General features: G+C 39.1%; 1 protein-coding gene across 5 annotated transcripts in view; it reads right to left on the reverse strand.

Annotated features, from left to right (window-relative positions):
* ptprua (protein tyrosine phosphatase receptor type Ua) overlaps positions 1-24,827 on the reverse strand; it is a 391,037-nt gene that overhangs the window by 38,580 nt on the left and 327,630 nt on the right. For 3 of the 5 annotated variants that reach the window (XM_017431881.3, XM_017431879.3, XM_037975676.1), the window contains 5 exons: positions 22,215-22,232; positions 16,909-16,945; positions 6,175-6,272; positions 4,816-4,932; positions 4,491-4,645 (listed from right to left, as the gene is read on the reverse strand). In XM_017431881.3, the coding sequence (XP_017287370.1) occupies positions 4,491-4,645; positions 4,816-4,932; positions 6,175-6,272; positions 16,909-16,945; positions 22,215-22,232 (425 nt within the window). The remainder of the gene's footprint in view (positions 1-4,490; positions 4,646-4,815; positions 4,933-6,174; positions 6,273-16,908; positions 16,946-22,214; positions 22,233-24,827) is intronic. The other 2 variants (XM_017431882.3, XM_017431880.3) reach the window with 1 other exon arrangement.

Consider the following 24,827-nt stretch of genomic DNA (forward strand, 5'->3'; position numbering starts at 1 on the left):
AGCTGTAACAATTACATTTAACTAGCTAAATGTTGTAAAAAGTGACATCAGAAAATCCACACTACATTTTTAAACAGTGTTTGAAGCTAAATGTGACAAAATTTAGGCATGAATTTTGAGCACAAGCTCGTTTACAAACGGCGCCCCATACTAATCCAGATTGTATGTGTAGGTGGAATGATGGTGTCAAGAACTCAATCCCACATTTCAAAAGGGGAACCTCCCAGCTTCACAATGATGTCAGATCATTTTCGAAGGAGTTTCCCACACTTCAGCAGCCAGCAGAGAAAAAGTATTTCAAAGAAAACTAAAAGGATTAGAATCCAAAGGCTTTTTTTCTGAAGATGTACTTGTTAGAAAACTTCAACTCAAAAGTAGATTAGGAAGATTATATGCTATTTTAGTTCGTCAGCTCACCAGATGGTTTCTTTTTGGATGTGTTTATTTTTTCTCACTAATGTCAATTAAGGTGAAAATCAATATTTTCACTGTTCCTACACTGCTGCCTGCACACATTATGACTCATTTAGCTGAAACAGGTCACATGTGTGCAACATGCCAAATCTGTGAGCCTGAGGAGAATTCTTTGTGTATTTAGTTTTTAAGCTGGGCTGTTTTGTAATGTCAAACTCACTGAAACATTACTGATTGTTGATGCTAGCATAACGTGTTAGCATTAGCATTGTTGGCCTACTAGCATAAATGGAACACCAACTGCAGTTGTAGCCAAGCTTCTAGGCCTGAACAAGCACAGCAGCATCTGCAGCCAAGCTACTATACCAAACCATGGAGGCTCCGAAACAGCAGCAACAGTAGGAACATTAGTGGATGAGCTAATCAAGCCTTGGAACCACAAACCCTCAGAAGCAACAAGAAAGCAGCCAAGCCACCGGGCCAGAAGTTGGAATTGACAAAATTATTTTTGCTATGCTATGAACAACATGGTCACTGTTTAGGGTTAGGGTTATTGTCCCTGAAAAAAGAAAACAATGAACCTTTTTTAGTTGTGAACATTTTTGAAGTCTAGAATTCTGCTGTTCTTTCAACAAATCTGCTCAGACACCAACAACAAGGACACACTGCTACAAGATGAACTCTTAGGCTACATTCACACTGCAGGTCGCCAGTTTCCGAAATGACCTGCGTGCACAGAAGAAGATATGGGAAATGGCTTGCACTTGTATAGCACTTTATCTAGTCCAAGAATCCTAAAGCGCTTTTACACTACAGTCAATCATTCACCGATTCACACACTGATGGTGGTAAGCTACATTGTAGCCACAGCTGCCCTGATATGACTTTACACTCCACACGCTGTGTTACTGAAAGTAAATATGGCCACTGCGAGTGTTAGCCTGTATGTATTGATTCTGAAGTTGCTGTCCAATTGGGGCCAACTGTACATCCAAATGGTAAAAGATAAAATAAGATGGAAAAGAAAAAGAGCACACGTGTTAATGATAACCTTTTTGTTTTGGAGCTGTGGCTGGTACCTCTGTACAGAGGCATGTGTGGATGGACACACAAGCCAAGAGTGGTAGGACTTTGACATGAGGGACCACCGTTCTGTCGTCCGAAAAAAAAAAAAGACAAAGCAACTGGAATTCTATTCTGTAGATGAAGACGTGCAGAGTTTTGAGATTTCAACTGCATGATGTTGGTATAGATGCTATCAGTATTTGGATTAATTCACTAACCCCTACTTCAATGATGTAAAAGTTGGATGAAATGTAATGAACGTTCACACTGTGGCCGCTTTGAAAAACATCGGCTATGTATCTAATTCAGTACCACATACTGAAAAGACCTGGGTCGGATATTATAAAATCGAATATGTCACGTTCACACTGCCATGAAAAAAATCTGATGTGTGTCACTTAGGGGCAAAAAAAATAAAAATATTGGAACTGGGTCACATTTGCCTGTAGTGTGAACGTAGCCCAAGTTACCGTTCTGTTTCCAACGTCACTCAGGAATGTCTAATGGCTTTGCTCTTACTTTTGTCTGGTATTCAACCTAATTGTGGTCCCTTCACTGTTTGTGAAACACCAGCTGATTTTGAAGAACGTGTCTGGGTTACATATTTTATATAGAAGTGCGTGTAGCTTGCTTTCAAACATGCATATGCTGCAAATATGAGCAGAGGAAACTGGTGCTGATGTTATTGTTGTTTCAGAAACTTGGCTTTGTAAATCCATTTCAGATAAAAATGTGTAAAATAATGGTTTTAATGTTTATACTGTGTATCCCTCTATCTTACTCAAATTATTAATAGTCCAACTCATCTTAACCCAAAGTGTGTAGACAAATATTTTCTTATCAATCTATTTATTGCTAATGCACCACAAAAATACTGTCTTTGCTAATGAGTTAAGTACCCACTGTGCAAGTGGTGCTGTTGGGGAAACTAAAATGCCCTGTTGTAAGCATCATTTAGTTAGAAAAAATAATCTAAAACAGTTTAATGAACAGGCCTTCCTTTGGGATCTTCTTCATTTGGACTGGGGCCAAAATTCACTGATTGACAACAATCTTGCTTGAGATTTGTTTTTGCAGTACTTTTACATCTTTACCAGACAAACATGTCCCTTTTCATCAGTACAGAGTAAAAGGGTGTAACAGCATGGGTTCACTTCTGAGCTTGCAAGTTTCTTACACAAGAGAAATCAGCTTTGGGCAACAGCAAGAAGGCCTAGCTCTGAGGTTGGCTGGCAGCACTTTCACCAACTAAGGAATCCCTGGACGGATTCCATTAAAAAAGCAAAGCAAATTATCTATGTCAAACTGCACAGTGGTTAAATGACTTCCAAGACTATGAATATCACAAAATATAGGGAAATCCTGGAGGACTGATGCTGTCTGCAGAAGAACTGGGTTGTATGGACATTCACTCATCTCACCTGCTGAAGCTTTGAACTCCTTCAGAGTGCTCACAGGTGGCCTGACTGACTCTGTCAAATACTTTTTCAGCATCCAGTGCAATTAAAGCCTTGGGTAGAGTACTTGTGGTGGGGTTGTCAATCACAAAAAATAATTTCCAAATAATAATAATAATAATAAAAATGTATCTATTGCAGATAAAACCAGATTGATCTAGGTAGTATATAATTGAAGGTAAAACTGCTTCTAAGTGTCTGGCTACTAATTTTGTCAGCATTTTGAAGCCAGCATTCAACAAAATGATGGAAAGATGCAAACCACATAATATTAAGTCTTTACCCTTTTTCAAAAGCAACAAGATAAGACTCAGAAAATATCTCCAATAGGAATGGGACCAGCTTCTTCAGAACGGATTAGTGAAATCAGGTTGGGAAGTCCGGTGTTGTCTACATCCCTTAAGCTGGTCTCATGCAAATAAAATATATGAGAATGAAGATGGCAGAGATAGTGAGAAACTTTACTGTGTTTGATTGAGTTGTCCAGGCCCATACAATTCAAAGTAACAAACTTAATATCCCCAACCACACTAAGTGGTGAATTCTTCAACTGAGCCATAAATAGAGAAAAGTTTCAACATGTGATAACATAAACAAAAGAGAGAAAGGGGGGAAGGAAGGCAAATATTTCAAGATACTTCATCACATTAAGCACAACACCTGCAGAGGTCTAGACATATGGGGTAAGTGCCAACCCAATTCCCCTTGGAAGAAATTCAACAAACAAACCCCCAAATTTGGAACAGAACACCTCTCTCCTCCTGCTTCTCCTAGCAGAAGCATCAAACTAATGATGCATGTTACATATCTCCACTGGAGATGGGATTTATGGCTCTTTAAAATTAATGGATCTGCAAGACCGAAATTCCGTCAAAGACCAGTTCAAAAGACTGGCTTTTTTGAAGTAGTGGGGTATATGTCATTACGTACGGCCATACGTCAATACGCACAGCCATATGTAGTGGCCATACCACATGACAACCAGATTACTCATCTCCCCTAAAAGCCTCCATTGCAATTACATGCACATGGCCAGTTATGCTAATTAGGTGATGATGTCAATTAGGAACTTGTAGCAGCTTTTAGGACAGCTCAAAGCTACTTTTCTTACTGAGTCTTACTGTGAGCTAGCTGCCACCAGTGTAGCTGAGTTGGACTCAACCAACTCTAATTTGAGGGAGGTGGGTGTAGATTGTAGCAATTATATTTTTAATAGTAAGTTAGTCAGTTTTTAACTGAAGTACAATTTCAATCAATAGACACTTTATGTTTTTGTCTTATTGCTGAGAGTAATACATGTTTGAAGTCTTAAAATGGGGAAGCAAAAATATCATCCCCACTTTGAAAACTGGGGGAGCAGCTGTTCCATCTGCTCCACTGAGCAGGAAGAAATGGATATACAGTATACAAAATATATTCATATGGAATGAATAGATGGATTTATCCCAGCTGTGCTACTTACCAAAACAAGTATTTTAAAAATGCAGAGAAATCCACGGTGAAACAGAAGTAAATACCTGCAGGTTAGTTATATTGCTCAATGTTCTAACTCACCTGCAGTGGACCACCACAGGCCCAGCATCAGGGGGTGTCGAGGCCTTGACCCGGCGCAGGAAAGCCAGCAGGCCAGTGGAGTGGTACGGCACGCCATGCTCTGGCCAGGAGGTGAAGTGGAACTGACACACCTCGTGTTTAGCAGGGTAGCCTCTCTGGAAAACAAAAATCAGGCAGACTGAATATAATGGGATTGGCAGCCATTGTTGGAGTTTACAAATAAAAACAAGTTCAACCAACATTAAAGTGAATGAGAGCTGGACATAGGTGAGCTGGCAGATATGCTCAGAGAGTTGACATTAAAAATAATGAGCCTGTGACTCACCCGCTCCATGGCGAAGGTGCGCACCGTGTACTCTGCCAGAGTTTCTGTCTTCAGCAGTGTTATCTTAATGTCACCGTACAGCTCAGTGTCATCAGGCCAGTACTTACAGCACTTAATCTGGAAAAACAACAAAAAGATTTATCCTAACGCTACTGAATAAGTTTTCAAACCACTTCACAAAATTACAAACTGCAGTGCTTTAATCATACCCTGACCTGTGCTTCTGAAGCTGTCCTCCTCTCCACCAACAAATATAAGGCATAATAAATGATTTAAAACAGAAGTTGAAATGTTTTCACAGGTTTTTATTTGAGCATTTTAGGACTTTGAAAAGAAAAGTTTCTGTCCCTGACCAGCAGCCCTCCACACAGTTGTGATTTCAAAAGAAAAAGCTGTTTTCTTTTTCAATTTTTTCTGTTCATGCAGTACTTTTTGCAACACCAACATTTTTTTTTCTAATGCTGGCCTTATGGTCCTAACATTTTCCACCGCTTCAGGCTGCAAGCCTATTTCCTGAGAAATGCCTGCTATATTTTTTCACCGATGACCAAAGACTATAGAGAATGTGCAGAGGTTGTAGTTGCTCTGCAGTAGGAAAGATTTAAATGCTTGGGCACGCTTAACCATGCAGGCTGACACACGGCTGTGCTGCTTGTCAACAAAAAGTCTACTTTATTCCTTTTTTTTAAAAAATCATGTTACATCCAAAAGGTTTTCAACTTTACAAAAAATACCATCTAAGTTGCTGTTATGTTTACTCTCTGGCTGTGATTAGGTGAACCACCTAACAGTCTAATGAAAGTCTCAGTGTTTTTATGGGTGTGTTTGAGTGAACAATTACATCTCATTAAATTAAAACACATTGCATAATGCCAATATATGCTCCTGAGCAGAAATTAAAAAAAAGGTTTAAATATAACAGGGTAGCTCTGGAAATGTTGTATTTGACTAAGTCTACTTTTACTCACTGAATAAAAATTTGCATTTACTTTTTAAACATTTAAATTTAGTATATATATATATATATATATAATATGTAATGTACAATCGGTACATACTGGTAAATACTAGCCTGACTCTGGTGTTTTTCACATTTTGGACATACAGCATTCTGATGGGACCAGAACAGAACAGGTCACAATATTGGCTTCAATATACATCAAAACTCTGACCTTGAACCGCAGCCACCAAAGTAAAAGGACATCAATCATGATCAGACAACAGCACCCATTTCCTCCCCACACCAGAGCACAGCAGCTCGTTTGACATACAGGGAGCTCCAGAAATACACTCCCTTCATCCATCTTCAAAGGTGGGCTGAAGAGAGCAGAGAGCAAGGGAAAGGGAAAAAAAACTTACCCTGCCGATTTCCACCAGCTTGGTGAGCATGACGATACTGAAGCAGTTTTCCTGCCAAACCATCCGCCAAAAATCGTAGATCATCTCCTGATTGGGCCCTGAACAGGAGCAGTACAATATAGATGCGGGTGGAGGTGTGGGAGGGAAAAAAGCAGGAAGGCGGAGTGGAGGATGAAGAAGGTGGAGAGTTGAGACATAAGTCAGACAAAATAGCAGCAATAACCATCAGTGTAGAGGCACTGTGTAATCTATGCCAGGCAGTAGAGTAACAATGTGTCAGTCATGAACTATAGTCTGCTCTCCGTTCTCCTCAGACTGGGAAGAAATGTCATTTCAATACAACCATAAATTCTGAACCATTGTACAAACAAGCTCCTGGATTGCCTCTCCCAGGTGCCAGCGGCTCACACAAATCATGCCCCCCCCCAAGAGAAGATGACACTTTCATTGATTTCATTACACTGGGGCATCGATAATATCACAAGGTACTCCTTCATACTTCATACTTATTAGGCAGGAGTTCCTACTGTTTTTTTTATCTGTTGTTTGTACATTTTACAGCTGGATGTCAAGTGTTGAAGATGTCTAATCTTCTTTTGTTTGTTTCAGTGTGTCAGGAAGCCATACTGTTTTATTTAGTAACACTTTTCTTCAATATCATCAGCACATTGTTGTCCGTTTAATTAGCTAAAGACAAAAATGTGTATTATTCCACTGCACAAAGTAGTTGCTACATCAATGCACCATTTCCTCATATCTGACTGATGTACTAACGCTTCAAAAATTTGGGACCTAGTATCCTTTAAAGGAATGTATTTCTTCCAATGCATTTCATGCCAGAGTTTTAGACTAAGAGCGCCTAAAGATGCATTTATAATCTGTGAGAAGTAAAGAAATCTTTGTTTCTTTCTTTCTCTTTATTTCGAACAGACAAAATAAATATAAGCAAGGAAAAAAAAAAATATATATATATAATATTAAAACAAATTGTCTTGCCCAATCGACATGCAATCTTACATTATCTGTTTGAAAATCTGCTCTCTCTGATGCAGATACAAGAACAAAATGATTTCCTTTTGTTCTCCTAGAAGTTCAGAGAGCCCGTTCTCAACACAAGGTCTGGGCAGAACCTTTTTCTTTGGGGGTTTGCGTCAACTGTTGCGTGAGGGGCCAGTTATGTGAAGTGTGTGTGTGTGTGTGTGTGGGTTATGTGGCCACGCTTTTCTTTTCCATGAGCAGCTCAGGAACCAGTGCCACTGTGGTCACACTGGCAGTATTAGCTGCTGAAAGCTAGCATTAGCTTCTGGGATCTAATATTCTCCTGGGCAGAGGTCAGCAGACTGTGTGTGGCTGCTGCTGAGCGGACGGTTGACAAAATGACAGCCAACAACCTGAAATATACACTGTTCTTCATCACTTACATCCAGTGATTTCTTTCTGACCATTTTATCAAAATCTGTCCACTGGTTCATGAGATTATTTGCTAACAGACAGACAGAGTTGACTTCAAAGAGTTATTGGTAAGATTTTAAACAAAGTATTTAAAGAAGCAAAAACTTAATGTTGCAAAATGCTAGCTAAATGCTAAAAGTTGCAAAACACCAGAAGCATCAAAACGATAGGTTAAAATAACCAAACACTAGCTAAAAGCTAGCTAAATGTATCAAATGCTTTTTTTTAAATTAGCAATAGCTGAGAAGATAAGTATTTACAGTAGCAGGATTAGAATTAGCATCAGGAGAATTAGCTTTAGCAGTAGCAGCACAAATAGTAGTAGATTTTAAAAAAGAACATTTTTGAAGGCTTTCAAAAGATCTTAATGTATTTTATTAAGGATTCTCTTGCAAAAAAATTGAAATCTTTTAAAAAGTATGAAACTTACAAAAAATGACATCTGAACAAGCTGAATGTTTTAATATATAAACAGTTAAAATAACACAAAGTATGAAGGAGTAATTGGTTGTCAAAAAAACTGGATAATAACTGTAAATGTTGAATCAGCACTCATACAATTATTACTTTCTGTTAAAATTTGTCTAGTGCACACAAGAGTTTTTAGGGAATAGACAAAAACACAGAGTGTTTGTTCTTGAAATGCATTATTCCTGTTGTTGTTTTAGTGTTTACCCTTGGGTTTGGGGAGTTGTTCAGCAAATCCCCATTTAGCTTGTTGACATTCATTCCCCGTCAGAAATGCTTCCATTAAAAACCTGGCTGGCATTAAAGCTATCCTTGTTTCCATCACTGCTATCACTGTGATCTCCTGTGGCCTGTCTTGGTGATTTTTGCTTCTGCTTTGCATTGGATTTGTTGACAATCAGAGAATAATACCAGTTTTATCCTTTCAAGCCAGCTGTCTGAGAACTGGAGATCTGACAATCAAAGAAATATGACTGATATTTTTATTCTTAGTCTGTGCATAAAGAGACGTAATCAGCCCGGTGGAAAGACACAAAAGCAAGTAGGTTTTGTATTCATCTTTAAATCATCCTTTTACAACAAAAATAGTTTTTTTGTCCACTCAAATGGACAAATATAATAAGTTGTACAACAGGTGTGGAAACTAAAAGAGCAATGATTTATGACAGCTTGTTAGAGCCACTCAGAAAAACAAAGAAGGAAGTTTTTTTCTTTTTCTTTGAGTTTCACAACAAAAGTTGAAATGCCTAAAATAAAGGGGACTGGGGGGGATTTAAAGTAAAAAGGAATTTAAAAGTTGAACCATCATTGCCGCAAAGACCTACTATATCTAAATGATTTGTTGCCACCTTTTGGTTCAGAATATGAAGAATGTCATTGGCTCCTTGTAAAATTCTGAGTAAAATTTATCATTTTAATTCTATCATACAAAGCTCTCAGCAGCCACACTCTGTTAGGAAAATATCAAACAATAATATATTTAATAAAAGAGAGTATTTTGCTCTCAGACTGCAGGTTTACTTGTGCTTCCTAAAGTTTCCAACAGTAAAATGGGAGACAGAGCTTTCAGTTCTCAGGCTCCCCCCTTTGGAACCAACTTTCAGTTCCTGCCTGTGAGGCTGACACTCTGTCTACCTTTTGTTTGTTTTTTGATAAATCCTATAGTTAGGGTGGACTTTGGTTTCTTAAGCCCTTAGTTGCTGCTGTTAACCTGTGCTTTTCTTCTTTTCTTTGTTTCCATTCTGTTGGAAACTACGCATGGACCAATCCTTTTGTTTGTCTGTGTCTCTTTCCTGTCCTCCCAAACCCTAGCTGTCTGAGGCAGATGACCACTCATCCCGAGCCTGGTTCTGGTGGCGGTTTCTTCTTATTAAAAGAAAGCCATTCCTTTCTACTGTCACCAACCTACTGCTCAGAATGGGGCATTGGTCCACAGTGCAGATTTGAAGCAATCTTCTGGTTTTCTTAGATGGATAACTTTTCTATTGTCTTGTTGTATAATGCCCTCTGACGACTTTCGCTGTGAAATGGTGCTATGTAAATGAAGTGAATTAATTATTTATTATTTGCAAATACACCATAACTTTTGTCTGGAACTGGATGTAATATATAAATAAAGCCAGCATTTTATTGTAACTTTTGGCAACTATTGGTCAGATGGCATCTATGAGGTAGTCTCTAAACTGTCTCAAAATGTTTTCCAGTAGATCAAATCATAAACATAAGGGAGCTATCAAGGTGGAACCAAAGTGGGATGATGTGGGTGCTTTGTAGGCAATGAAATAATGTGCAAAATACAATTTTGCAAGTCATGCACACAAGATAGGCTTTGATTTTTTTTTTTTTTTAAACTGGGCTGCACGGCCCATTGATGTTTACTTGCAAACACTCAAAGAGACTGTAACTGAAAATCTGACAAATTTCTCACAGGTTTGAGTCCCCGCATTGTCTGCAACAATCATATCTGACTGAGATACTACCCATACGGAGGTGAAAAGCTACCTGCTACTCTGTAAGTCACAAAATTGTCACTTAATTTGATAATTATGCTGTACTCCTTTTACCTCTAAAGTCAGAACTCAGATCAGGAACTGAAATTGTCTGAACAGTATTTCAGTCCCACCTTACAAAACCTGTAGGCTTTGCCTATTTTTGTGGAGTACATTTTATGGCATCAAATGTTTTCTCTACTGCTGGCCTTATGGTCCTGACAGTTTCTACTGCTTCAGGGTGAAGGCTCATTTCCTGAGAAATATCTGCTATATTTTTTGACCAATGACCAAAAACTACAGTGGAGAGTGCAGAGGTTGTAGTTACTCTACCACATAAAATCTTTGCCCAATTGCAGCTGCACAACTCCCTAATCACTTGGTTGCAAACACTCAGAATTCTGTAAAACTGTAATCAGTTTTTTTTTTTTTCTCTTATTCTATTTTCTCGCAATTCTGAGTCACCAACTAGTTTGCAACAGTCATAGCCAGTGGCATACTGGCTTTACTTCTCTGGGCTGCAGGGTACGTTTTACCAGAGAACAACAAAAATAACAATAATGTGAGCTATTTTTACAAGCTTCAGTTGTTTCAAGAATGCGTGTTTAAGATTGAGACTCATCTTGTGAAGGATTGAAGGAAGTTCTGTGAGTTTGCAGGTGTAATTGACAATGCTCAGAAAAAGCTCACCCAGAACCCTTGGCTGTAATGTGAATAAAAAATCAGAACTGGAGTTGGGTTCAGGAGCACAAGGGGATTCACTTCCTCTGGTTTAGTCTCTATTTTGAATTTATTCTCAATATTCCATACAGGCTGACTTTAATCTAGAAACTTGGAAATAAACCAACACATGGACAGGCTAAACACCTTTTTGAAAACAATGATGTCATGGCCCCACCTTCTGTGTAACATAACCTATGATCCCAATAATGACAGATTGCATGGTTGCATTTGTGTTGCAGATGTCAGTTTCTGAATTACGACAAAACCTTTATGCACAATATTACTTCAACAAACAGGTCAGCAATGTACATTATGTACACATTTAAAAAAATGGGAGAACTGGGAATAGTTTAAATAAACCAACAGCTGTGTATAAATACTTTACCCTGAACCCTTTGAACATTTTGAGGAACACTTCCTTTGCTCTCTGCCTGAAATCTTCCATTATGTCTGCAGATTTGAGCTGACATGACTCCCAGTCAATAGTAGTTTAATGTGACACTAAGGAGTAGTTCCACTTCCCTGTCAGTACACAATAAGGACTCAGTTTTTGCTCTTGTATTTGGCATCTATCGTTTTCTCCTTGCGATTACAGTTTAAAGGGTCTTCTCCACATCTTTTTTTCCTGTATTTGATTTATTTTGGGGCAGAGTTACAGGCCTGACATAATTACTATAGTGTTTGGGTCATTTTCTTAGTCAGTTAGCTTTTTCTTTCACAACTTGTTCTGTACTGATTGCAGTGGTCCTGAGGTGAGCCGACACCAGCTGACACAACTGGGTTTTCATATGAACACCTATTGAAACGAGACTCATTCTCACACCCCTTCCTCCATTGTTTGTGCTTTTTCTGTCCGTTAAGGTTGGCCAGCCCCCTCAGAGAATGTGCACGTGTGGCCCAGATGTTGTGACCGGGTTGCACCTGTGCGCTGCAGTACGTCTAGTCTACCTAAAGTGGTAAAGGCAAAGATAGAGCAGAAAAAAACACAAGCAGAAGCTTGTTTTGTGGAAATACTGGGTGTGGAGACTTGCTGCTGTTAATATTTGGATAATTCATCACTCAGGAACCACAAAAATACAAAAACTGCATCTAATTCCTGGTGAGAAATCACTCAGACTTTGTTTCATCTTCTTGTCTTTTGAACAGACTGTTTCATTGCCACCTATGGCTGAAATGAAAACTGAAGACCTCTGTGGTGCAGCTGAACTATGATTGTCTTCATGGATGCTGAAAAGTATGAACAACAACACTGTAGACATGTTTCAGAAACTGCTGATCTGCTGGGATTTTTACAAACAACCATGTCCAGGGTTTAAAGAGAATGGTCCAAAAATGAAAAAAACTATCCAGAGACCAGCGTTTGTGTGGACGAAAGTGTTGCTGATGTCAGAGAAAATGGGCAGACTTGTTGGAGATGACAGAAAGGCAACAGAAGCTCAAATAACCACTCCTTCCAAACAAGTCTGCAGAACACAACCCATCCGACCTTGAAGCTGATGGGCTACAGCAGCAGAAGACCTCATCAGGTGTCCCTCCTGTCAGCTAGGAACAGGAAACTCAGGCTACAACTCACACAGGCTCACCTACACTGAATAATAGGAGACTGGAAAAATATTGCCTGCTCTGATGGGTCTGAATTCACTGGACTCCAACAGCCTCTACAGCCACCAGATTTCAGTCCACTCGAGGACATGGCAGACAGTGAGAGGATAGATGACGATTCCAGCAGCTGGGGGAATCTGAATGCACGGCACGACGGGCTGCTGCTTTGGACCAGGTTCAGAGTTTGTTTCTCCTTCCCACCTCTCCCAGCCTGACTCTCAAACCCCACTTCCTTTGTGGACATAACAGTAAGCCCTGAGCACCTGCTGACCGCTGCTGAAGTACAGCTGCTTCAAGGCTCAAACTCAGCCTGCCACCACAGCTGACCACCCAGGGCTAACCGGATGATGCTGAAGGGGTGAGTGACTTTAATGACTTCTTTAATGATGCAGGGAAGTTGGTCTGCTCTGGTGGACACGTGTGTCGGAATGGAGAGAGTGAATTAAAACAGCTTCAGCAACTAAAATTTACAATGTTTAACTATTATTTTATATTTAAAGACAAAAGATTAAAGTGTAATAAGTCTGAAAAACTTATACTGAAACAGCATAGTTAATTAATGTAGACAGTGACTTCAGTACATTGCAATGATGCACAAGCAATACAACAATGATGAATGAAAACTAATTTTCTTTTACATTTTGGATGAAAAATCTGCTAACAAACCAACTTCTAAATGACAAATATGTCTGCACAAAAAAATATATCACATCTGTTTCTGGTAGTTTTAATTGGTCCAACAAAAATAACTAAGAAAAAACACAAATATAATAATAAAAGTAAGAAATTAAATTAAACATACCCGGCTAAAATGTTTTGAATTTTTCATAATGGGAGATAATGTCGTTGCCTGAGTTTGTCTGTTTGTTAGCAAAACATGTCATGAGCCATGTAATAGCTTGGAATTAAACTCTCAGAAAGTAATCATTGGGTGTACATCTGCACCTAACCCAATTCAAGATGGCTGCCACAGCTCAACAACATTAGTAAACACAACTCAGCTCGATTTTTTTTACACTTTTAGCTTTTAATTTACCGTTTTAGCTACCCCTATGCTGCTTTTAGGTAGTGTTTTGCTGCTTTTAGCCTTTGGTAAGTGTTCTGCTTCTTTTAGATTTAACAACTCAGTTTCAACTTCAGTAAGTTTCAGCATTCATGCTGCACTTTCACAGAAAATGTTTGTACAGTTTTGCAAAGCTGCTCAACATCAAATTAGTACACGGACAGCTGTGTTATTTAGGTAAATCCTGTCAAATCCAGTCACAGCTTGTACCCGGCAACAAAGTGCTCGGATCACCACTAGTCCAAAAAACTGGGAACACGAGGGAGCTTCAGCTGAAAGGCAAGGCTGAGAGGAAATGAGAGGAAAGTCTGTTAAACGCTCCCAGAAAATAAAGACGTGAGATTCCATGAGTAGCAGGCAGAGTGTGTTTGTGAGGGAGGAAGACTCCATAACCTTATCTCTGCTGGACAGACACTTTTAATAATAACCAGAAGCAGAATGCATCACTATTCTCTCGTTTTCAGACAGAAAAAAAAAAAAAAAATCTGTAAAATTTCTTTTTCCCAGTTTAACAACTTGTCAGGATTATAAAAGTGTGGACTAAAGCCACCCTATAAACCAATTTGTGTTTAGCTACAAGTTGTCCTGCAACACAAACAACAGAAACACTGAAACTCAGGAAGTACAGTCACAGTTAGACTTCATATTGGATGGCATGCAAAAGTCTGAGTACAACCCCTGACAAAACTGATGGAATCACCACTCTCAGAGGACGTGCTTTCAATTGCTAAAGTTTGCATAAAAAAATAAATATATTGACAGACACAGAGCAATTTTCTTTTTTTTCCCCAAAATTCCAACCTTCTGGCATTGAGAAAAAATTTAAAATAGCAAAATATAAATGTTGTAGTCAGTAACAATTAGATTTTTCAGATCTAACAGGGAAACCAATATGGAATCATGGGACAAACACTGCATCATTAGTCTTTGGTTCCATCACCTCTGGCTGAAGCATGGACCTAACTAATGACAAGTGTTCTTCATCAATCTGACTCCAACTCTCTCTTACTGCTGTTTCCAAATCACATTTGCAGGTTGGAGCCTTGTCATTGCCCATTTTCTTTGGCATTTATTGAAGATCAACATTCCTTCACTACCCTACTGTTTTACGATTATATTGCCCCGATCAAAGTTCTGTTAAGCAAAATCACTGAACTGTTTTCTGTAATGACAAGGAGTAATCCTGTGAATAAACTTTGTTAAAACCATTTGACTAATTTTCTTTTGAGACAAACTTAACATACATTTCATATATTCACTTCCAGCACATTTCAAAAGATGTCACAATTTAAAGGAATCATTTTTTTATTTTTCTAAATCGTCTTTTCAGTCTGAAAAGAGCTGTAAGGCCAAATGAAGAACACTGTTTCTGTAGATTAGATAACAGAGTGTGTTGGAGACTATTAAAGTAACTTATTTAAACAATCTGAGAGCAGGGCAGGTGGTAGACGTTACTGGAAACAGAAGGAAGAAAAAGGAAGGGTTGCTTCTTGTTACGTGATGTGGCATTCGTCGGACCAAAGATCACAGGCATCTAGTTCTGACTTTCAGGCTCGTCCTTTAGGCTCACGGATTTCTCCAGATTCTTGAAATCTTTGGATATGTGACCCATTCTGGCAGAAGTCATATTGAGGGATTTTTAAATTTTGAGTTAATTCTCCTTCTCAAAATCTTTAAAATTAGAATAGCTTGTGGAAGTTTGTCCATTTATCACCTGGCTCGGAACAAGTGACTTTTGTTAAGAAGACCAGTTTAAAAAGACTATATTTATTGGTCTGGAGTGATGTCTTTAGAAACTTGACCCCCACATTTCAAAAGGAAACCCCCTACCCCCAGCTTCACAGTGATGCCACATCTTCTTTGAAGGAGTTTCCCAGTGGCAGAGAAAAAAAAGGTCAATTTCAAAAGAAGCTAATAGGCTTAGAGCTAAAAGCATCTTTTTGAAGACATACTTTCATGTAAAGGTAGATTAGGAAGAATATAAGCTATTTTAGTAAGTCAGATCGCTAGATAGTGTCTTTATGGATGCACTATTCTGCAAATCTTAATTACAGAAAAAACAATATTTTCACTTTTCCTGCAGTGTTGCCTGTATGTATTGCAGCTCATTTGGCTAGAATGGGTCACATACTATGAACTGTTGATAAAGGGATATTAAAAATCTTCCCAATATTCAGAAACATTATTCAGAAATTGTTCCAGTATTTTCAACACAGCTTTATGCAGACTGATGATCCTCTTCCTTTCTTACTTCTGAGAAATTCTCTGAAATGAAATTTTTAATACCCATTTCTCTTAGCGACCTGATGCCAATTATTCTAATTATTTGTAAAATGCTCCTTCAGCTTTTTCTTACTTGCACCACTTACTTTTACAGTCTTTTGTTGCACCTGTCCCAACTTTTTTTGAGATGTGATGCTGTCATAAAATTCAAAATTAGCTTTTTTTTTTTTTTTTACAATAAAATTATACAGGTTCTTATTTTCAGCATTTGAAATACAACATTCCATTGTGATTACAATATGGGTCTATGAGCAAAATATTGAATTCTGTTTTTATTTGTATTTTCCACACAGCCCTGACTTTGTCTTGTTTGAGGTTGTACTTTTTGGAACATGACTTATAAAGTGATGCTAAAATAGATGCACACAGCTGTTTGTGTGGCCACATTTGTTGGTTATGAAGCAGCATGTCAACAGCGAGGCAAACTCTCATAGTCAAATCAGCAATCCTACTTAGTAGGATCTTTGCTGTTTTATGTCATTTCCTGACAATCACAAAAAAAAAAAAAAAACAGACTAACGGTTGTTTTTTTTCTACAACTACTTGAACTCAAATTACACTTGTACTCTGACTTGAACAGGGTTGCTGGAGCACCAGTTTTCCTGGGGAGTCTCCCTGAACCCTGTGTGTTCAAAAAGAGCAAAATGTGAAGGAGACAGAGCCTCCTCTTCTGACTCTACTTTTGAGGAGCGACAGAAGGAAGACCAAAGTGAAGATGGAAAGAAATCAGAGGGGGATTCAGTGAGTAAACACAATCAGAGCCGGCGGAGTATAAAAGAGAACGTCTTGCTGTCTTGCTCTCCTTCTTCCTATCTCTTTCTCTTTGGGAGCTGCTCGGGGGAACACGGCAGATGTAGTGCATCAACTCGACATCAGAGAGGCGCCACACCTCACATGCAGATCGAAGGGAGGAGAGACACAAAAGCAGAACTTCACAGACGACGACAGTCTGCAACAATATGGTCTCTGACAGTTACAGGCGATCCTTGTGGGAGCGCTTCCAGCAGTTGTGGAAAAGTGACTGTTTATCGTGAAAATCCAGATGTGATCGCGGTGCAGCACAAGCTGCTTGTTGGTTAATAATTCATCAGATTCGTTTGCACAAAGTCAGCTGCAGTGAACGGTAAAAACACACAAACTGAACTGTACACTTACCTTGAGTGGCGATGAAGTGGTTTGATCGCTGGTAGCCCTGTGAAACAGAAAGCAGATCGAGAGAGTTAAACTCTCATTCCAGTCCTCTGGTCTATTCTTTTACTCTATCATTTCTGTAAATGGCCTTTAGAAGACAGCTCTGAATGAAGAATCACACTGGAATAATAAGGTTTACAGAAAAGGCAAGTGTTATTGCTCATGTTGTGTTAGGAAAATATCTCACAAATCACTGGAGGAATTGTAAGGAAACGATCACAAATTAATCATTAGATGCACATTTACAAATGATTAACTTTTGAAATAAATCCAACTCAAGATAGCCACCACAGCTAAGCAACAATGCTAAAGACAAAAACACCTAAAAGTCAGCTAATTTTACAGATGTTGAGCTTAAACTCAGAAAGTGTTTTAGCACAGTTGTAGCTGAGAGTCACTCCCATCACATACACGCCCAATTCCAATGACGTTGGGACGTGTAAAACATGAATAAAAACAGAATAAGATGTTTGAAAAAACTTTTCAATCTGTATCCAATTGAATACACCACAAAGACAAGATATTTAATGTTCAAACAGATACATTTTATTGCTTTTTTACACCTCAACCTCATTCAATAATTGGGCTTGTACTCTGAGCATAGATCATGCATCGGGTCATTTACTTTAACTCTGTTCCTTCTCATCATAAAATCATCTTAAAAATCTGCCATGAAAGGCAGTGGGTGATATGCATAGCTTCAAGGAATGCCTGGTCTTTAAATTAAGCCTTTTTCTGAGCCAGGTTGTTGTGTTCAAAGTCAGCCCTGTGTACGAAACTTTGCATGCAGCCAGGGTGGCTGATCAAAGCTCCACTGACAAGTGAAGGATCCAGAGCCTGAGGAGTAATTCTACCTGAGTGACACTGACTGATCGGCCTGTCTCCTCTCTGCTCTGCTGCAGCGTTACTCCTGTTATGATACACTGTCCAAGGCCTGGGAGGCTATTAGTGGTGCCCTGGCTCTCCACCAGGCAAAGGCTGGCTGCTGAATGCAAAGATAGATCCTTACAATCTAGACCTTTTCATCAGTCATGGCTAAAGAGATTTCAACTGTTGTGTTCAGTCAACATTTATAAAAACACTGTATATACACACACACACACACACACACACACACAACCGCCCCCATATGCCCAACTCTGCCAGGTAGCAACACAAATTACATTCCATAATTGCCATGCTGGGGAGAGAAGCTGAGATGGATGGCCATCACAATGGAAGAGTGCAGGGATCCTTATTCCCATGAGCCTCTGGGCTGACCACTTTCCTGTCTGTCACCTTGGCAAGTATATTTTCTAACAGCAGAAATAAAAAATAAACCCATGTGAATCAGCGGATTGAAAAGAAAGAAAAGCAAAAATGCACGCTTCAGAGATGTGGAATGCTTTTTAATTAAATAAAAAAGAAAAAAAAATAGAGAAAGCCTTCGTTTATTTTGCTTTGACAAATTTGTCTTGCTCGAATGATGGCAAGTTAATGAGAAAAATCTGACCTGAGTGTATGCAAGTAAATGGGCTCATACTCATTGTGAACCTCAGGATCACTTGTAGGATTTTTACTCCTTCTGAGCCCTGGAGGACATCAGGCAGGTCCAGATTCTCGGATTCTACGAGGATATGACACTGGCAAAATGTGCAGCCTCTTATGTTCCAGTTCAAATCAGTTTGAAAAGTCTGCTACGTGGAACATGAACTAACCCAGCGCAGCACAATAATCCTCCAACACAAGGAAAGAAACTTACTGAAGTTATTCCTATTATAGTTTTCACTTACCATTCTGCTACTTTAAGATTTTAGCTACTGTTTTGCTCCTTTTACTTTTTAACTCCTGTTCTGCTTTCCTTAGCTACCATTCTGCTCCTTTTAGATACAGTTTGGCTAATTTTAGCTATTATTTTACAAATTTTAGCTTTAGCATCTGTTTTGTTACCTTTATCTATCATTTTGCTAGTTTAGCTATTGTTTTGTTAGTTTTAGCTTCAGCCTTTGATTTGCTCACTTTAACATTTATTTATTGTTCTGCTCCTTTTAGCCTTTAGCTACAGATTTGATTATTTTAGGCACTGTTTTGCTGATTTTAGTTTTAGTAGCATCTTTTCTGCTGCTTTTGCTATAATAGTTTTGCTATTATTATGTTTTAGTTACTTTTTTGCTACTTTTAGCTACTGGCTAATTTCCCTTTGCTTTTAAGTTTTAGCTTGTGTTTTGCTCATTTCAACCTGTGCACTGATCATTTTAGCCTTTGTTTTGCTCTTTTTAGTTTTCCTTCTGCCTGTTTTAAATTTAAAAAAAACTTAGTTATAGCTTTAGCAAATTTCAGCAGTCATTCAGCTCTCAGCATTGCTCTTGTTATACTGAATGTTTTTTTGGTTTCCAGGGGACCGGAATCATTACTGTTGTCCTAAAATTGTAGGACCTGCCTGTAAAATTGTTTGTGTGGATGGAGAAAATGAATGTTTATGCAAAATTCTGTTCCAAACCATTTGCCATCATCCATTATTAAGTCCTCAGTTGTATTTTAAATATGTACACAACTGTGAAAATAACAGCATCTGGTGCCATCTGCAAGGGTGTAGGAGATGAGATTTTCAGAGCGAGTTGTTTTAATTTTCATGATGCAACTGGTACAGAATGTGTTTCAGTTTGTAAAAGCTGTCTTCACCAGTCTTTGTGAAAACAAAACCAAGAAGCTTTTGCACCTCCAGTGAAGTGAGGAAAGATATTTGCTATTTTGATCATTTAATTACATGGAATCTTGCAGGACTGAGTACCTTTAGAGTGTAAAGAGAGAACGCCATAACACTATGCTGCCCACTCCGAGGTGAGTCAGAGGTGAGTCAGAGGTGAGTCAGAGGGGAGTCAGAGGGGAGTCAGAGGTGAGTCAGAGGTGAGTCAGAGGGGAAGGAGCTGTGATTGTCCTGACAGTCCAGACAGTATGTGTGGGGCCACTTCAGTTCTCTTGTCAGGTCGGTCTAAGTGGGCTCCAAATGAGTCCTCATTTTGGACCCATACACATTCAGTACCCATCTAAACCTCATAACCAATAACGCTGAGTCAGACGGGGCCAATATCGACCCGTGGATAATCTCATATAAGGTCCGTTTAGCAGTTTAGTTCAAATCCTGGCACTGAACTGATCTGGGCTGTGAGTTTGGGTTTATGCATTAACAGAGCACATAATGAAGATGAAGATGTGTAATGATGCATTTATTTGTACTCAGAAGTTGGAATTTGCAAATCAAACAACTGGAATGTTCCCTAAAGTCAGAATTCTGATTTGAAATGTGAAAAGTCCCTGACCACCCCCAACCTGTTCAGAGACACATTGGAAACTCAAAGTTGTGACAAAAAAAGCAAGGTTTCAGTTCTAATCTCACTGAATAGAGTGTTTCCTATGAGGCTGCATTTTGTGCAGTCAGTTTTGGAAAATCACAACCTATGTTCTTTGTTCAAGGCTTGCTGACTGCACACTAGGCCAATAGTTCCCAAAGTTGGGGTCGAGACCACAATGTGGTTCAACCTACATGAACTTGGGCTTCCTAGATGATCTCCAGATATCAACTTTAAATAAAAAAATACTGTTTATGGTATGTTTTCACCATAATTGTTACACAGTATAGAAAACAGTAGTCATAAATTTATAAAAAGTTGTATTGTGGATTCTAAAGCTGTTTGTGTTGTCATTATGCTCTTGTTTAACAGGGTTATTTGCATTCTTTATGTATTTAAACTGCTAAAAGATGGAGTTACACACTTTTGTCACTAATATATTATGGCTCAGAAGCTAAAAGGTTTGGGAACAACTATTCTAGGCTGTGCACATTAGTTTTTTGCCCTCCTCTGACAGCGTTGCACCTGCCTCAGCTTGCTTTGCAACCATTTTGGCAGCTGCTGGAGAACATGTTTGAAATGAATATACGGAAATTTGGACAGTTTTTAATAATTAATGTTTATCATCTGTGTGGTGAGATCTGGACAAAGATAAGTAACAAAGATACAGCTCTGGAGCTCAGGGATGCTCGCAACAATTCTGCAACTGTTTTCAGAGAAAATCTTTTGCAAAATCTTTTTGAAGATGTTCAAAATTCAAGCAACGACTGTGAGTCTCTGCAGCTCACAAGAAAAAAAGGGGAATGTTTGGAGACACTTTGAGACACCAACTAGTTGCCAACAGACTCAGCCCAGCGAGATTCTACCCCAGCCGATTAGCAGCGTGGTGGTTAGTGGTTTTCTTTCACGCAAGCAAGTTAACGCTAGTCACAAAAAAGACATTAAGACCTGTCGTTAGTCCAGCCTGCTTTCACTAAATTTATAAAGCTCATCGTAATCATTTCAAAATCTTTTGTAAACAGCTCCATTGTGCACAAGGAGTGAGTGTTTTTATATCAGTGTTTATTACCCTGGGGCAGGAAGGGTAGTTTAAAGCTTTACTACATTTGTGGTTTTTTTCCAAACTAAACAATTAATGAATGTGTTGCCTGAATCTAACCAAACTGAAGAAACAGCAGATGTAATAACAAAACAATACTAAAAAAGGTTAGAAAATGAAAATGAAATGTAAAAACAATTATAAGAGGTCTTGAACTTCAGAGTTTTGTTTCTGTGTCCTAAAACTTACCTCCTCTTCCCCTCCCAGCCAAATGATGAATATCTTGTTGATAAGAGAGCACTTCTTGGTGTTTAATATTACCTGCCAGGTGAGTCACTGACACCAAAGGACACTACTTGTTTGCTCGTGTCCGAGCTTTTTTGACAAAAAGGTTGGATCGGACTCCCTGGGAATGAGAATGAGTTGAATTTTACACTACAAATAAATCCTTCTGAAACTTTGTGTGACCATCTGGGTTTACCAGGCACTCACTTTTCTTTGATATTCTAAATAAATAATGGCTCTAATCCTGGAAAACTTGTTTCTTTTTTTTCCCAGTTCAGTATCACTGACTACATTTTGCAAAGCTTCCTGACTGATTGTTTGTATGCACAAGAACTTTGACCTGACCTCACATCTCCTCCTTTAAAGGCTCACTGTTTTTGTTTTGTCTCTGCCCTCTGTCATCCAGAGCGGGTGAAAGGACACGGAGGCTGCGGCAGACAGACTTACAAAGAAAAAAAGTGAGCTGAAAGTGAACAGGCATAGGAGCTCAAAGGGAGACAAGGGCAAGGAGATATGCTGTTGGAATGAAGCCATGGAAAGCTAAGAGTCACAGAGAGGGGGGAGCATGAAGATGGGGGGAGGGGGGGGTGCGAAGAGAAGAGAAGCAGGGTACTTACTTCCCTGTTTATCCGAATCTAAGAGTTGCCAAAAAAAAAGAAAACAAGAAGGATAGAAAACAGAGAAATAAAGAAGGAAAGTAGGAGAGAAGACAAGAGAGCTAGTTATTGTGATTAAAGATCAGGAGAAGAAGGTAATGAAATGGTTATAAAGAACCTGTGAAAAGAATTTAGTTCAGAAAACTCAAATATTCATGGTTCTAAAATAAAAGCCACATGTGATTCATAATAACCCAAATGTTCTTTTTTAACTATATGTAAAAGAGATACATGGTGATTGTTTTTAACCCGTTGCATGTGCACTGTGATTGTTAAAAGAGGACAAGAAGGAAATGACCACATCAGCAGCAGCCATAAAGCAACTGATCAACATCAGACAGCACCTCATAAAACACAAAATGTCATTTCATACATTCAGAATCTTCAAACAAATAAAAGTTGTCTTCAGTCTTAACAGATTTTGACACTAGCAACTCTCTTTGTCTAAGAAAATAAAACAGGACTGGGTAACTAAAGTATGACTTTCTGAAATAAAAAAAGAGAATTATTGTCCAAACAAACAAATAAACTTGCCTTTTCTTGCTCACAAGTTATAAAGTCAGGGAACAAAGCACATTTGATTAGATTTTGTAAATCAGATGACAATAAATCCCCCCCCCCCCCTTCCTTTGGAGCTTCTGCATTCAGATGCAGCAACTATAACAGATGTGACATCATGTGGAGCAGGTGGAGCACGTTTTAAACTGAGGCTGCAAACTTATGCTTTAGCGCTCATTTTTCTGCCTTAAAACATTTTATCACTTCCAGCAGTTTTACTTTCTTATAAACAAAAACAAAAATAATAATAATATTGAAAAGAATTGCTATGTTCTCCATCAGTCCGAACTTTGATACACCTATTAGCAACTTGCTCATCAGAAACAATCAGCTATGGAGATCAGACAAAAAAAGTATTTTTTTTTTAAGATTTAAAACTGTGCTGGAAAAAAAATCAGACGGGACAGAGTTTGGACAGTGAGCTCATGTTTTTTAGGAGCGCAAGACACCCATGAGTTTATAAAAAAGTGGAAACAAAAATCCCTTCATGCTGATCTTATTGACATCAACCCAGGGCTCATTAGTTTTCAGCCTAAAATCAAAAGTTTTCTAAATGTCTAAATGTGGTTTCATATTGAAATAAGTCATGACATTCATTTCAGTTTGTTTAAAAACAAAAACAAATATCATAAATAACAAGTTATAATGGGAATTGAACCCCAGTCTCCTGTATCAATACTCATGTTGTCATCCATTACACCAACTAAACATATACTGTACATGACTGTAATGTCTGCCTTTATTTAGCCACAATACCTCACCAGGTATTGTGGCTAACAATACCCACCCCCCTCAGGCATCCATGTGCACCTCATGTAAAAAGTCATGAAACTCTGTGACAGTTTCTTTACTGGTGAGACGAAGCACCAGCTGTTTATGCTGACTGCTAAGTATTTTTCTTTGGATATGTTATTCGAAATAAAGTGATTAGCATGTTGATTACTTACAAACACTTTATTCAAGTAGCCCCATGTCATCAAACTGCTGCTAATTGCTTCAATCACAGAACAAATAACCGAGTGATTTTGGGATCCAGCCTGGTATTCTGGTTATATCGGTCCTTCTCACATAGAGTTTCCCCACTAAACAGGTTCCAGTGTTAGCTCTGGGATGCTGTTAGAGCTGGGTTTTACCTGATTCAAGTTAGGAACCAGTTTGTTTTTCTACAGTCAGAGAACCAACTCAAAGCCAGGTCATTATGTCTCATTAAATGCCTCAGTAATGCCCCTTTCACACAGACCCTAACGGTCCCGGCTCCACTCTACTCGGCTCACTTTGTGAGCATTCACATCTGCATTTTTTCGCACTCGGTCCCTGCTTCTTTGGTCCCTGCTTCGGAGTCGGGCCAGCCGGGCCAGCCCTGCTTCGTGAGCGGTGCAAGCTTAGCTCCTGTTCACTCATTGGTCGTGGGTGTGACCAGATGCAAGCATAGAGAGTGAAAGGAAGGAATATAAACAACAGCGTTAGCTTACCCTGCAACGTTTCTGCCATCTGTCCCCCAGCTGAAGGAGCTGTAAAGCCTGAAATCTCCGGCAGATAACAGCTGTCCTACTCCGCGCAACAATCGCAGCATCCAGAGCATTTCTTCCACTGCGCCTCTTATCCTGAAGTCTCAGGAGAATCCCCATAAGTTTAAAAAACAGCAACAACACAGGGCTGACATTGTCCATAGCGCTTCCGTTGTTTACACAACTTGCGCCAAGTTTCGGTAGCGCACCCCCTGCGCCGCGGCCCCGCCCCCCGCAACACGAGGAGGCGTTCCTCTGCTACCGACCAAACTGGCCGGTGTGAACGCGATGCATTCTTTATAGAGCCGAGCCGAGTAGAGCGGAGTAGAGCCGGACTTCTGAATTAGAGTCCGTGTGAAAGAGGCGTATGTAGTTGCTCCTCCCGCTGTTGGGTTCTGACTTTCTATAGAAGATGAATGTGCAGAGAGACAGTTTATCTCATCAGATCACAGACTTCGTGTCATTATTCTTGCAAACAAATGCCTTAATATCACCGATATGTTTTAAA

This window comes from Kryptolebias marmoratus, linkage group LG5, assembly GCF_001649575.2.
Source record: "Kryptolebias marmoratus isolate JLee-2015 linkage group LG5, ASM164957v2, whole genome shotgun sequence".
Taxonomy (NCBI): Eukaryota; Metazoa; Chordata; class Actinopteri; order Cyprinodontiformes; family Rivulidae; genus Kryptolebias; species Kryptolebias marmoratus.